Source organism: Chiloscyllium punctatum, chromosome 41, assembly GCF_047496795.1.
Source record: "Chiloscyllium punctatum isolate Juve2018m chromosome 41, sChiPun1.3, whole genome shotgun sequence".
NCBI classification, from domain to species: domain Eukaryota; kingdom Metazoa; phylum Chordata; class Chondrichthyes; order Orectolobiformes; family Hemiscylliidae; genus Chiloscyllium; species Chiloscyllium punctatum.
In genome coordinates this window covers 5,514,249-5,528,070 of record NC_092779.1, presented here as the reverse complement: position 1 = coordinate 5,528,070, position 13,822 = coordinate 5,514,249, and the positions used below count along the sequence as shown (strand labels likewise).

The window sequence follows — 13,822 nt, the reverse complement described above, 5'->3', positions numbered from 1 at the left end:
CTCAATCTCCTACACGTCAGTGAAAATAGTAGCAGACTATCCAGCTTCTTCTATAACTCAAACCCTCCAGTCTCAGCAACATCCTGGTAAATCTTTTCTGAATCCACTCCAATTTAATATCCTCATTCCTATAGCAAGATGACCAGAACTGTACGCAGTAGTCCAAATGTGGCCTCACCAATGTCTTTTACAACCTCCACATGACGTGCTAACTCCTATATTCAATGATCTGAACAATGAAGGCAAGTGTACTAAGTGCCTTCTTAACCATCCTATCTATCTGTGATGCAACTTTTAAAGAACTATGTATCTGAACTCCTAGATCTCTCTGTTTGACAACACTGCCCTGGACCCTATCATTAACCATAGAAGTCCCGTCCTTCTTTGTTTTCCTAAAATACAATATCTCACATTCACCTAAATTTATCCTCAGCTGACTGGCCCAATTGATCAAAATCCCTTTGTAATCTTAGATGACCATCTTCACTGTTGACTCTACTACCAATTTCAGCATCATCTGTAAACATCTTAACAATGTTTCCTAAATTCTCATCCAAATTGTTTATATAAATGACAAGCAAAAGTGGATCCAGCCACCAAACCCTGCTGAATACCATTGGATACAAGGCCCAGCCTGAAAAACAGCCCTCTACCACCACCCTCTATCTCCTACCGTGAAGCCATTTCTATATCCCATTAGCAAGCTCATGGGTATGAATGGTGCTGCAGTAAGAGCCTTGGTGAATTTCTATAGTACATCTTGTAGCTGGTACACACTACTGCTACTGAGAATCAATGGTCAAGGGAATTAATATCTGTAGATGTGGTGCCAATCAAGCAGGCTGTTTTGTCCTGGATAGTGTCAGGCTTCTTGAGTGTCGTTGGAGCTGCACCATCCAGACAAGTGGGGAGTATACCATTACACTCTTGACTTGTGCCTTGGAGATGGTGGACAGGCTTTGGGAGTCAGGAGGTGAATTACTGACTACAGGATTCTTAGCATCTGACCTGCTCTTGAAACTACAGTATTTATACGGCAAGTCCAGTTAGTTTCTATCCAATGGTAACCCCGAGCTGTGATGGAATAGTCTCAAATAGACAAGAGTCACGGTAACAAACCTTGTGACTCGAGATTCCTCAGCTTCTTTGAAGGGACAGTGATGATCCAAAATGATCAATTATTTCTGAGGAGCCTGTAAGTTCCTTCAAAAAAAAATCTATTAACACTTAGCTCCTGAATGGGAGTCTCAGGTTGTGGAATAGATCTTACATTCATTATCTTTACTGTTTCGGAAATCATGGACTATGAGCTGCTAAATATTTGCTCTATTACTTGTTGCTTGTATGGGCCACATGTTGAAAGATATTGTTCCATTCAGTCAATTTCAGATGATATTTATTGATCATTCCTCTTTCATTGCTAGCTAAGTGTTCCAGTTAGCAATTGTCTGATAAAATGCTTGTACTTTGAAACTGTTTTTGCAACATTAATGATTTCAGAAGGGCCATTAACCTCATAAAATAACTGAGAGTAGATTTTTGCAATTGTATCAGAACTAATTACATGAATTACATCAAAGAGTATGATAAGAACATTTACATTGAGGGGTAGATTGCAGTTCTGCATGAGTTCTGAAGGAGCCTTTCATGACCTCATACAGTACAGTAGACGAAACATGAGCCAAATTATGCACAGCAAGATCCAACAGACAGCAGCATCTGATAATGGCTGAGAAATCAGAATGGCAGATGATGCAGGTACAAAAGGAGTGTCCTGTCACAAGACATTAACCCAGGCCTTGCAGCTCTGAAGTTAAACTAATGTCTAGTCTGCCAGCATTAAGCATTGGCCTTGTTTGCTGAAACTATTACATTTCAGATATGAAGCAGTCACTCAAGCTGATTACCTTATAGGATCTGAGGTAGAGAACACCTGCATGATAGTCTGGGAGAGAATAGAGAATCCCTATAGTGTGGAAAAAGGTCCTTCAGCTCAACAAGTCTACACCGACCCTCCGAAGAGTAACCCATCCAGTTCCGTTCCCTTCCCTTATTACTCTACATTTACTCCTGACTAATGCATCTATCCTACACATCCCTGAACACTATGGGTAACTTAGCATGGCCAATCCACCTAACCTGCACATCTTTGGACTGTGGGAGGAAACCAGAGCAGCCGGAGGAAACCCACGCAGACACGGGGAGAATGTACAAACTCCACACAGACAGTCGCCCGAGGTTGGAATCGAACCCAGGACCCTGGTACTATGAGGTAGCAGTACTAACCACTGAGCTACCGTGTCTAGTAATTGTAACATGGTCAATCAGGTGGGCTATTAATCTGGTCCAATCAGGGAGCCCTGGCTGATATATAAGAACAGGAGAGTTTGCCACCAGGCAGTGGGGATCCCCAGTGGAGGGCTCTTTACGTGGGAGTCCTCCCCCTTTCTCTCGGGGATCTGGGGTGGAGGGCGCTGCACGCAGCAGTCCCCTGCAACCGCAGATTGCGGTGGTTCACGGACTCCCAGCCCAACTGCTTGTTCTGTGGCGCTGTGGAGTCCGTGGACCATGTCTATATTGGGTGTGGGCGTTTGCACTCCCTTTTTGATTTTCTCAAAAACCTTCTCCTCTGTTTCTGGCTGCACTTCAGTCCCACGCTCCTGATCTTCGGGCACCCGGTACAGAGGAGGGAGGGCAGGTCTGAAGACCTCCTCGTGGGTCTGCTCCTGGGCCTGGCCAAACTGGCCATCAACAGGTCCAGGCAGCGGGCCGTGGAGGGGGGTCGTCAGGGCCGACTGCCTGCCCCTCTTCCGCGGTTACGTTAGAGCCCGGGTGTCCTTGGAGAAGGAGCACGCGGTGTCCACCAACACCCTGGAGTTGTTCAGGGAGAGGTGGGCGCCGCAGGGAGTGGAGTGCATTATTTCCCCGTCCAACTCTATTTTGATTTAATCCCTGCCCTCCCCTTCACTGTTTGATCACACAGCATTGCCCTTTGATGTGAAAGGCGGTGCTTGTCACTGGCCACTTGGGTGTTTTCTATCTTCCTGGTGGTGGAAATTGAATGAATATTCGTGCACTTTGTGTCTCACTGTGTCTCACACCTGCACACACATACCATGGGTGCTGGGGAAGAAAATAAGCACTACCGCAGTTAGGGGGTAGTGTGGGAGAAAGAAAAAAATAAATAAATAAACAGGAAATTCTGGCCACTCAAGGGTTTTCCCTTTTGAGAGCTAAAAAAGAAAAAAAGAAGAAAAAAAGAACAGGAGAGTTTGCCACCGGGTGGTGGGGATCCCCAGTGGAGGGCTCTCTACGCGGGAGTCCTCCCCCTTTCTCTCGGGGATCTGGGGTGGAGGGTGCTGCATGCAGTGGTCCCCTGCAACTGCAGATTGCGGTGGTTCACAGACTCCCAGCCCAACTGCTTGATCTGTGGAGTCCGTGGACCATGTATATATTGGGTGTGGGCATTTGCACTCCCTTTTTGATTTTCTCAAAAACCTCCTCCTCTGCTTTTGGCTGCACTTCAGTCCCACGCTCCTGATCTTCGGGCACCCGGTACGGAGGAGGGAGGGCAGGTCCGAAGACCTCCTCGTGGGTCTGCTCCTGAGCCTGGCCAAACTGGCCATCAACAGGTCCAGGCAGCGGGCCGTGGAGGGGGTCGTTAGGGCCGACTGCCTGCCCCTCTTCTGCGGTTACGTTAGAGCCCGGGTGTCCTTGGCAAAGGAGTACGTGGTGTCCACCAACACCCTGGAGTCGTTCAGGGAGAGGTGGGCGCCGCAGGGAGTGGAGTGCATTATTTCCCCCTCCAACTCTATTTTGATTTAACCCCTGCCCTCCCCTTCACTGTTTGATCACACAGCATTGCCCTTTGATGTGAAGGGCACTGCTTGTCACTGGCCACTTGGGTGTTTGTTTTTTTTTCCTGAAAAAAAAGAACAGGAGTGTCAGACATCCTATTCACTCGGAGAGCTGGCTCTGAGTTAGCAAGATCAGTGTCAAAGATTCTCCATATGTAAATGAAGGGAGACTTGGTGACAGGATACTGACCCTTGTGGAGTTCTTTCAGAGTGGATGGGGAGAGGTGAACTGGATGGGTGGGGGACACTATGCATATTGTAGATGCAGTGCTGGGAGCAGGAGAGGACTGGTCTGGACTGGTAACAGCTGCCACAGGGCTGTTGTGGATCTAGGATGACCATACCTACTTTTGGTAACTTCATCATTATGGAGAACTGCGGATGCTGGAAAACCACAGCATCAAAGGACAACAGAATCAGAAATTGCTGGAAAATCTCAACAGTTATGGCAGCATCCTTGGAGAGAAATCAGGATGTTGTTGGAAATGGAGGCGGGTGAAATTAGTTTGGGAATAGGGTCAGCATGGACTAGTTGGACTGAATGATCTGTTTCTGTGCTGAAAGGCTTTCTATGACTCTCTGCTGCCAGAAGGAATGAAAATGAATAGTTGGTTTCATTTTCAGTCTATGACTGTCCCTTTAAATATTGCTGATGTGTCTGCCAGTCACATTTGGTGAGAGGATCAAAAACAGCCCTCAATTCACCAATTAACATGTTCAGAAGGGACTCAGGCTCATTTAAAGCAGTTGTCATTCTGGGGCAGATGGAGCTGGAGAGATAGTACTCTGAAGTTGGCTGCTCAGATCCAATTAATTTTTATTCCCAACACTGTAATGACGGTGATCATTATATGTCTGAATATAATCCCAGTGATGTTGATTAAGAATACGTGATGATACCATATGTGGAGTACTGTGCACAGTGTTAGTCTCATTATTTAATAAAGAATGCAAATATATTGGAATCAGTTCAAGGAAAGCTGACTAAACTAATATTGGAATGGGTGGGTTTTGTGCTGAGGAAAGGCTAGCCCAGGTAGACTTGTATCTTCCACAGTTTAGATTAGGTGACAGGATTGAAACATAAGATCCTGAAGAGACAAAAGCAAAAATTGTTGGAAAAAGCTCAGCAGGTCTGGCAACATCCATGGAGAGAAATCAGAGTTAATGTTTCAGGTCCAGTGACCCTTCATCAGAACTGATCCAATTGAGATGGAAAGCATGGTTCGTTTTATGTGATATTCTAGAAGAAGGGGTAGAGAAACAGAAATTGCTGGAAAAACTCAGCAGGTCCTGCAGCAGCTGCAGAGAGAAAGCAGAGTGAATGTTTTGGGTCTTCTCTGGATCCTCCTGAGGTTTTCCAGCAATTTCTGCTTGTGTTTCCAATTCCCAGCATCTGCAATTCTTTGTTTTTCTCTGTTTAGTCTAGAACTGGATAGGGGTGGGGGGTCACTGTTTTAAAAAGGTCTCGCCATTGGAGACAGTATTATGGACCAGACCAGAACCCTCCTCAAATTATTGTAAGAACCCTTTTCAATCCTAACTTTGTCTCATTTTAAAGGCAGATGTGAAGTGTGTATTCCAGATGTGATGAAGTTGGTCAAACTACTCAATTTTAAGCAAAACACAATTTATTTAAACTGAGTAGTTAAAATACAAACAAAAGAAAAAGGAATTAGGATATCTTTGTTGGAAAACTTATCCAAATAATAGATAAAGTATCAATTATTCCAGTACAATAACATCCCATAAACACAGTCCTTGGCAAAAAGGCAATTTCAGACACAGATTCTCACATGCAGTTCTCCAGTCCAGGAGGAAGAAACATCCAGAGAAAATTTAGAGACTGTAGCAACCAAGAGACATTCACTGAAGCTGAAAACTCTTTTGTGATCCCAAACAGCTTCCGATGTTACTGTCAAAAAAGCCAAACCCAGAAAATTGATCTGTGAGAGCGGGACACACCCATTCAGGCTGCTTCCATTGTTCTAACTTTTTTTTAAAAAACTCAAGGCGTTACTTAAGCTGGCTTCAAAGTAGCCAGTTTGGCACCTCTGCCTTGACAACCTTTCTTCAAAACATAAAGGACAAAATAACCTTTTAAAGTCACAACTATGTCACAACAGAGAAGAAGAGAACTTTTTCTCCCTGAGAGGGTTAGGCCTTTAGACTTCTCTTCCTCTCAAAAGGCTGTGGAAACATGGTCTTTGAGTAGTTTCTTTTAATAGCAGAGACAGTCTGGTAAGCAAAGGGATGAAGGTTTATCAAAGCTAAACAGGAGTGTGGATTAATCAGATTAGCTGTGACCTTCTCGAACAGCAGAACAGGCTTAGAGACCACTCCTAGTCTGAATTCATGTGTCCGTATGTGGACTTCATTACTGGACATCACTATTCTCCTAAAAATGATTCACAGGTATTATAGAGTCATAGAGATGTACAGCACAGAAACAGACCCTTTGGTTCAACTTGTCTATGTCAACCAGATATCCTAACGTAATCGAGTCCTATTTGCCAGCATTTGGCCCATATCCAACTGAACCCTTCCTGTTCACATACCCATCCAGATGCCTTTTAAATGTTGTAATTGTACTAGCCTCCACCACTTCCCCTGGTAGCTCACTCCACACACGCATTACCCTCTGCATGAAGAGGTTGCCCCTTATATCTCTTTTTTGCATCTTTCCCCTCTCACCCTAAACCTATGTCTTCTAGTTCTTGACTGCTAGCCTGGGAAAAGACCTTGTCTATTTACCCTACCCATGCCCCTCATGTTCACTAGAAAGGGTAGAAAAGTCATTGGGTTAACTTATCACATGAACGTTGGCTGTACAGCCAAAGCTCAGTAGTGCACTTAACAGTCAACTTGTATTCAGTGTTGGCAAATTCTTTTGTCTAAAGAGCCTTATTAAATAAAATTGCCTTAAAATTATTTAAACACTATTGGGACTCAAAAGGTTAAAAACAATCAGCGGTTCTAAACCAAAACTGAACTATTGCCAAGTCACAGGTAGAATGCTTAACATGCACGTGTAATTTTCTTACACATACAACATAAATCGAATTACATTTATGCTATAAAAAAGTCAAAGTTTTCATAGATCTAACTGAATTATCACATGCTTTAAAAAAAACTATAATTTTGCCACTTTTAAAACAAACCTTAATTTATGAGGCACAGATATAAACATTTTATTTCACAATTCACTGTTACTATTAAAATAGCTTTAATAGTTGCTTTCAGAGTAATTTTCATCTCAGATATATCAGAAATATTAATGATTGCAAATATGAGATTTATTTCTCAGACCAGTGGCATTATCTATGACCACAGCATGGCTATGCAATTCAAGCAGGTTTTTCTTCAGATTTGATGTTTTTCATTATTTACTCATGGGACATGGGCATCACTAAATGGGCCAGCAGTTAATTGACCATTCCGAGTTACCCTTGAGAAGTGGTGGTGAGCTGCCCATTTGAACTGGTGTTGTCCATCTGCCATAGGCTCTATTCCTGATGAAGGGGTTTTGCCCGAAACATCGATTTTCCTGCTCCTCGAAGGCTGCCTGAACTGCTGTGCTTTTCCAGCACCACTCTAATCTAGACTTATGCCATAGGTTGACCTGTAATGCCATTAGGGAGGGGAGGGAGTTCCAGGATTTTGACTCAACAATAGTGAAGGAATGGCGATATATTTCCAGATCAGGAAGGCGATCGGCTTAGAGAGGAACTTGAAGGTGGGGGTGTTCCCATTTTTTTGCTGCCTTTGTTCTTCGAGATGGAGATGGTCATGAGTTTGGAAAGTGCTGTCAAAAGGAGCCTTGGTGAACTTCCGCAGTGCATTTTGTAGATAGTACAGCTGCTGCTATGGAGTGTCGGTGGTGGAGGGATTGCATGATTGTGGATAGGATGCAAATCCAGTGGGCTGCTTTATCCTGGATGGTGTCAAATTTTTGAGTGTTGTTGGAACCACCCCATCCAGGCAAGTGAAGAGTATTCTATCACATCCTAACTTGTGCTTTGTAAATGGTTTAGGGATTTTATTTTGTAATTAAAGCAACCATTTGAGGTGTAACATAATGATATTTTTTTACTTTCCTTGAATTTATTTTAAGAGCCTTTTTCATGTTGAGGGGATCCAATTGGAAAGGTTGGGAGCTAACATGTGATGTTAAAGAGCTCCCACGTGGTTCAGGAAACTAAGCCATCACCTTTTGCTGGCTGCAAAGTAGTCTTAATACACAAGACTTCCTGAGTGAGAGGTGAGAATACTACCACTAAATCACATTGCACATTGATAAACACAGTTAGACAATTATTTAGTTAGACAATTATTTAGTTAAGTTGATCTTTGAGTGATTTTTTTAATTGTCATTTAACCATTTCATTTCCAATTCAGTATCATTTCTCAGTTGAATCTTTAAGCTCCCTCTCCACAGGCAATTCTGTAGCCCAGGGTAATGAAGCTTGATCAGATATTAACAAAGTTTGATAGTCTTCAAAAGACAAAATGGTGCACCTTTATTAAATCATGTCTTTAAGAACTGTTCAAAACAGATCATAATTTGTTGCTACATTTGACTGACTTTCAACCACTCCTTTACCTTCTCACACTAACTTTATTCAATTCACAGCAAAGGTGAAAACTTTCCCATTCATGACTTCCAGCTTATAAATCAACAACACTACTGCAGAAAATACAGAGATATGGCATTGAGGGTGAGTTGGAGGTTTGGATTAGGAATTGGCTGGCTGGAAGAAGACAGAGGGTAGTAGTTGATGGCAAAGGTTCATCTTGGAGTGCCGTCACTAGCGGTGTTCCGCAAGGATCTGTTTTGGGACCATTGCTGTTTGTCATTTTTATAAATGACCTGGAGGAAGGGTTAGAAGGTTGGGTGAGCAAGTTTGCGGATAATATGAAAGTCGGAGGAGTTGTAGACAGTGAGGAAGGATGTGGCAGGTTACAGTGGGATATAGAGAAGCTGCAGAGCTGGGCAGAAAGGTGGCAAATGGAGTTCAATGTAGCTAAGTGTGAGGTGATTCACTTTGGTAAGAGTAACAAAAAGATGGGGTACTGGGCTAATGGTCGGATACTTGGTAGTGTGGAAGAGCAGAGGGATCTTGGTGTCCATGTACACAGATCTCTGAAAGTTGCCACCCAGGTAAATAGTGCAGTGAAGAAGGCATATGGCGTACTGGCTTTTATTGGTAGAGGAATTGAGTTCCGGAGTCCTGAGGTCATGCAGCAGTTGTATAGGACTCTGGTGCGGCCGCTTCTGGAATATTGTGTGCAGTTTTGGTCGCCATACTATAGGAAGGATGTGGAGGCACTGGAACGGGTGCAGAGGAAGTTTACCAGAATGTTGCCTGGTATGGTAGGAAGATCCTATGAGGAAAGGCTGAGGCACTTGGGGTTGTTTTCATTGGAGAAAAGAAGGTTTAGGGGTGACTTGATAGAGGTGTACAAGATGATTAGGGGGTTAGATAGGGTTGACAGTGAGAACCTTTTTCCACGTATGGAGTCAGCTATTACAAGGGGGAATAGCTTTAAATTAAGGGGGGGTAGATATAGGACTGATGTTAGGGGTAGGTTCTTCACTCAGCGAGTCGTAAGTTCATGGAATGCCCTACCAGTAGCAGTGGTGGACTCTCCCTCTTTATGGGTATTTAAGCGGGCATTGGATAGGTATATGGAGGATAGTGGGTTAGTGTAGGTTAGGTGGGCATTGATCGGCGCAACATCGAGGGCCGAAGGGCCTGTACTGCGCTGTATTCTTCTATGTTCTATGTTCTATGTTCTAACAGCAAATATTTATTATTCACATTATTATTCTTGAGAGGAACTGAGATAAGTTCCCTATGCCAGATGGGATTTGTCCTCGGATTCTCTAGGAAACCAGGGAGGAGATTGCCGAGTCTTTGCCTTTGATCTTTACATCATCATTGTCTACATGAATAGTCCCAGAAGTCTGAATGATAGCAAATATTGTCCCCTTGTTCAAGAAAGGGAGTAAAGACACCCTGATAATTGTAGACCTGTGAGCCTTACTTCGGGTTGTGGATAAAGTGTTGGAAAAGATTATAAGAGATAGGATTTATAAACATCTAGAAAGGAATAAGTAGATTAGTGACAGTCTACACAGTTTTGTGAAGGGTAGGTCATGTCTCACAAACCTTACTGAGTTTTTGAGAAGGTGATCAAGCAGGTGGATGAGGGTAAAGCAGTTGATGTGATGTATATGGATTTAAGTAAGGCGTTTGATAAGGTTCCCCATGGTAGGCTATTTCACAAAATGTGGAGGCATAGAACTGAGAATGATTTAGCGGTTTGGATCAGAAATTGGCTAGCTGAAAGAAGGCAGAGGGTGGTGATTGATGGGAAATGGTCATCCTCGAGTTTAGTTACTAGTGGTGTACTGCAAGGATCTGTTTGGGGCCACTGCTGTTTGTCATTTTTATAAATGACCTGGATGAGAACATAGAATAAATTTGTTAATAAATTTGTGGATAATACTAAGGTTGGTAGAGTTGTAGGTTACAGAGGGATATCAATAAGCTGCAGAGCTGGGCTGAGAGGTGGCAAATGCAGTTTAAGGCAGAAACATGTGAGGTGATTCTCTTTGGAAGGAGTAACATGAATGCAGAGTACTGGGCTAATGGTAAGATTCTTGGTAGTATAGGTGAACAAAGAGATCTCAGTGTCCATGCACGTAGATCCTTGACAGTTGCCACCCAGGGTGATAGGGTTGTTAAGAAAGCAAACGGTTGGTTAACTTTTATTGGTAGAGGGATTGAGGTCATGTTTCAGCTGTACAAAACTCTGCTGCAGCCACACTTCGAGTATTGCATGCAGTTCTGGTCACCACATTACTGGAATGTGGTGGAAACTTTGGAAAGGTTTCAGTGGAGATTTAATAGGATGTTGCATTGTTTAGTGGGAAGGTCTTACAAGGAAAGGCTGAGAGACTTGAGGCTGTTTTTGTTCGAGAGAAGAAGGTTGAGAGGTGACTTAATTGAGACATACAAGATAATCATGGGGATAGAAAGGAGTGAGAGCCTTTTTTTTTCAAATGGTGATGGCTAGCATGAGGGGCATAGCTTTAAATTGAGGGGTGATAGAGATAGGACATGTCAGAGGTAGTTTCTTTACTCAGAGAGTAGTAGGGGCATGGAATGCACTGACTTCAACAGTAGTAGAAGCACCAACTTTAAGGCATTTAAATGGTCATTGGATGGTCATATGGACGAAAATGGAATAGTGTAGGTTAGATGGGCTTCAGATTGGTTTCACAGGTCGGTGTAACATCGAGGGCCGAAGAGCCTGTACTGCGCTGTAATGTTCTTTCTTCTTGGAGCAAGATAAGAAGCATAATGTAGCTGCAAATCAGACGAATTTCTCACCAAAAACTAATCAAGATTGAATAAGTAATTACTTCTATGTTGCCTGATGTTTCCACTGCAGAATCTCGTCACTCAAATAAACTTGTGAGAGAAATGTGTGACAGTAAATGTATTCAAAGTTAAAATCACATCAGAAAAAATATTCAGCACTGCAAAAGTATCTCTTTTACAATTGTTATGCAAATACACATTTCTACAATTGAAATAATATTGTATTCTGGATCAATTTGTTCTGGCAGTTTTCTCTTTTCTCTTGCAATGTGTTCTCAAGGGGGAAAGGGCAAATGTTGCCTGTGCAGTGCCTGCATATGAGCCATGACCAACAATTTTATGATACACCTTCTTAACTTTTACAGCTCCTCGAGTCGCCACGTTACTCATTACTTATTTGCCACACAGATAAGATTAAAACATTTATTTTAACCTGGAAAGAAATGGTTTCCTTTTATGGCATATTTTATGAGATTTTTCTCAACCCTTCCTGTAAAATTTGGAAATCAAACTAAGCATTAAAATTTATTGAACAATGCGAATTAATACTTTTTTTCTCATGAAAATAAATGACATAAGTTGTTGCAGGCAAAAACTTCACTGGAGTAAAAATGTACTGTGATAAATGTAAATGCTACCCTGCTTCTCCCAGAACTGGTTTGCACTCATAAAAGGATTAATGTATTAAAAGAATCCTTTACTATCGTTGTCTTACAGTAATCATCAGAAATAAGCAGTCACATTTAACTGCATTCAGGCTTCGCTAATCTTTTGCTGCTTTATGAATGAATGTTTGAAACCATTACTTTTAAAGCACTGAGTGATAGATAATAAAGGAAGATTCCTTGTGAAGGACTGGAATGTAATAGTGGACTTAAAAACCTTGTAATGCCTTATCTGTGTCTTCACACCATTTGTCATTTTACTGCTCAGCAGTTATCTTGAGCTTGTATAAAAATACCTTGCTCAGACTTATTGCAGACTCCTAATACTCAGCGATTACTAGAAGAACACAATAGTACAATAGACCTGCCTTCCATCATCTGAGGAAGCATAAAAACGTTGCATTATTGTGGTAACTTAAATGGTTCAGGAGAGCATCTCACCACCATGTGCTCAAGAACAACAAAGAGCAAGCATTACATGTTGGCTTTGTCATTGACGCCAATGTTCCATGAATGACTCTTGAAAGAAAAACCATGTTACAAAGCAGTAAGGGTCTTGTCATAACATTTCAATATTTACACTTTATTTTTCATTTGTTTCCTGTTTGTAACATTACAGACAATACAGCTGGAATCTTACCCAAGAGAAATGGTTACAGTCGCAGACAGCTAGAGCTCTATTTCCTTCCAGTGGTGGTCTCAGACAGTGGTTACCCTGTACAAAGCAGCACAAACACACTGACTATTCGAGTCTGCGGATGTGATGTGGATGGTACTATCTTATCCTGCAATGTAGAAGCTATCTTCCTCCCAGTGGGCTTGAGCACGGAAGCACTGATAGCAATCTTGCTCTGCATCATTATACTCCTTGGTGAGTCAACCTCTGTGTCATGCTATTATATTGAACGCTTAATTTTTTATCATGTGGATGTGGTGTTGGACTGGGGTGGACAAAGTTAAAAATCATATGACACCAGGTTATAGTCCAACACATTTATTTGGAAGCACTAGCTTTCAGAGCGCTGCTCCTTCATCAGGTTGCTCTGGAACAGGGTCATAAAACTCAGAATTTATAGCAAAACATTACAGTGCCATGCGACTAAAACAATGTATCGAACAAACTTAGATTGTTGTTAAGTCTTTCATCTTTTCAAATGGGTTGCAGGCTTCAGCTCATTAATGTGTAACTCCCAGAACTTCTCTTAAGTCACATTCTCAAGATAACTTACAGTTTTATGAAAAAAACGTGGCATCTCAGTTCAGACAATGCATTAAACAGCTGAGGTGAGAGTCTGTCTGCGTTGTTGCATAGCCCTCTTCATGGGTTCTGAACTTGGCTATTTCACAGTCAGGAGCATTCAGCCTCGGATCTTTAGGTGACCATCCTCCAAGGCGGACTTTGGGAGACACAACTACACAGAGTGGCCAAGCAGAGGCTGATAGCCGAGTTTGGAATCCATGAGGATGGCCTCAACCGGGACCTTGGGTTCATGTCACACTACAGGTGACCCCACTGCACTATACACTTTCACACACACTTTCACACTCACACACACTTTCACACTCACACTCACACTCACACATACACACACTCTTACATACTCACACACTCATGCAGACCCTCTCTAATACACACATACACTCCCCACACTCTCACGTACACACACACCCTCTCACAGGTTTATACTCCGTCACCCTCACACACACACTTTACCAAGCATGCACACACTCTAACACACACTCTCTCACACGAACTCACACTTACACGCACACACTCACATGCACACACTCACGCTCTCTCTCATTCTCTCATGTGCACACACACACACATAGAAGTCTATGAGGTGAATTTGCATTTGCAGAATTAAAACTTGCAGATACAATCTATTTTGCTCAAAAAGCGCCCAAT

The 13,822-nt window shown here is 42.5% G+C and overlaps 1 protein-coding gene across 15 annotated transcripts in view; it reads left to right on the top strand.

Annotated features, from left to right (window-relative positions):
• LOC140464827 (cadherin-12-like) overlaps positions 1 to 13,822 on the top strand; it is a 627,324-nt gene that overhangs the window by 602,850 nt on the left and 10,652 nt on the right. For all 15 annotated transcript variants that reach the window (XM_072560318.1, XM_072560312.1, XM_072560316.1 and 12 more), the window contains one exon: positions 12,533 to 12,784. In XM_072560318.1, coding sequence (XP_072416419.1) covers positions 12,533 to 12,784 — 252 coding nt within the window. The remainder of the gene's footprint in view (positions 1 to 12,532; positions 12,785 to 13,822) is intronic.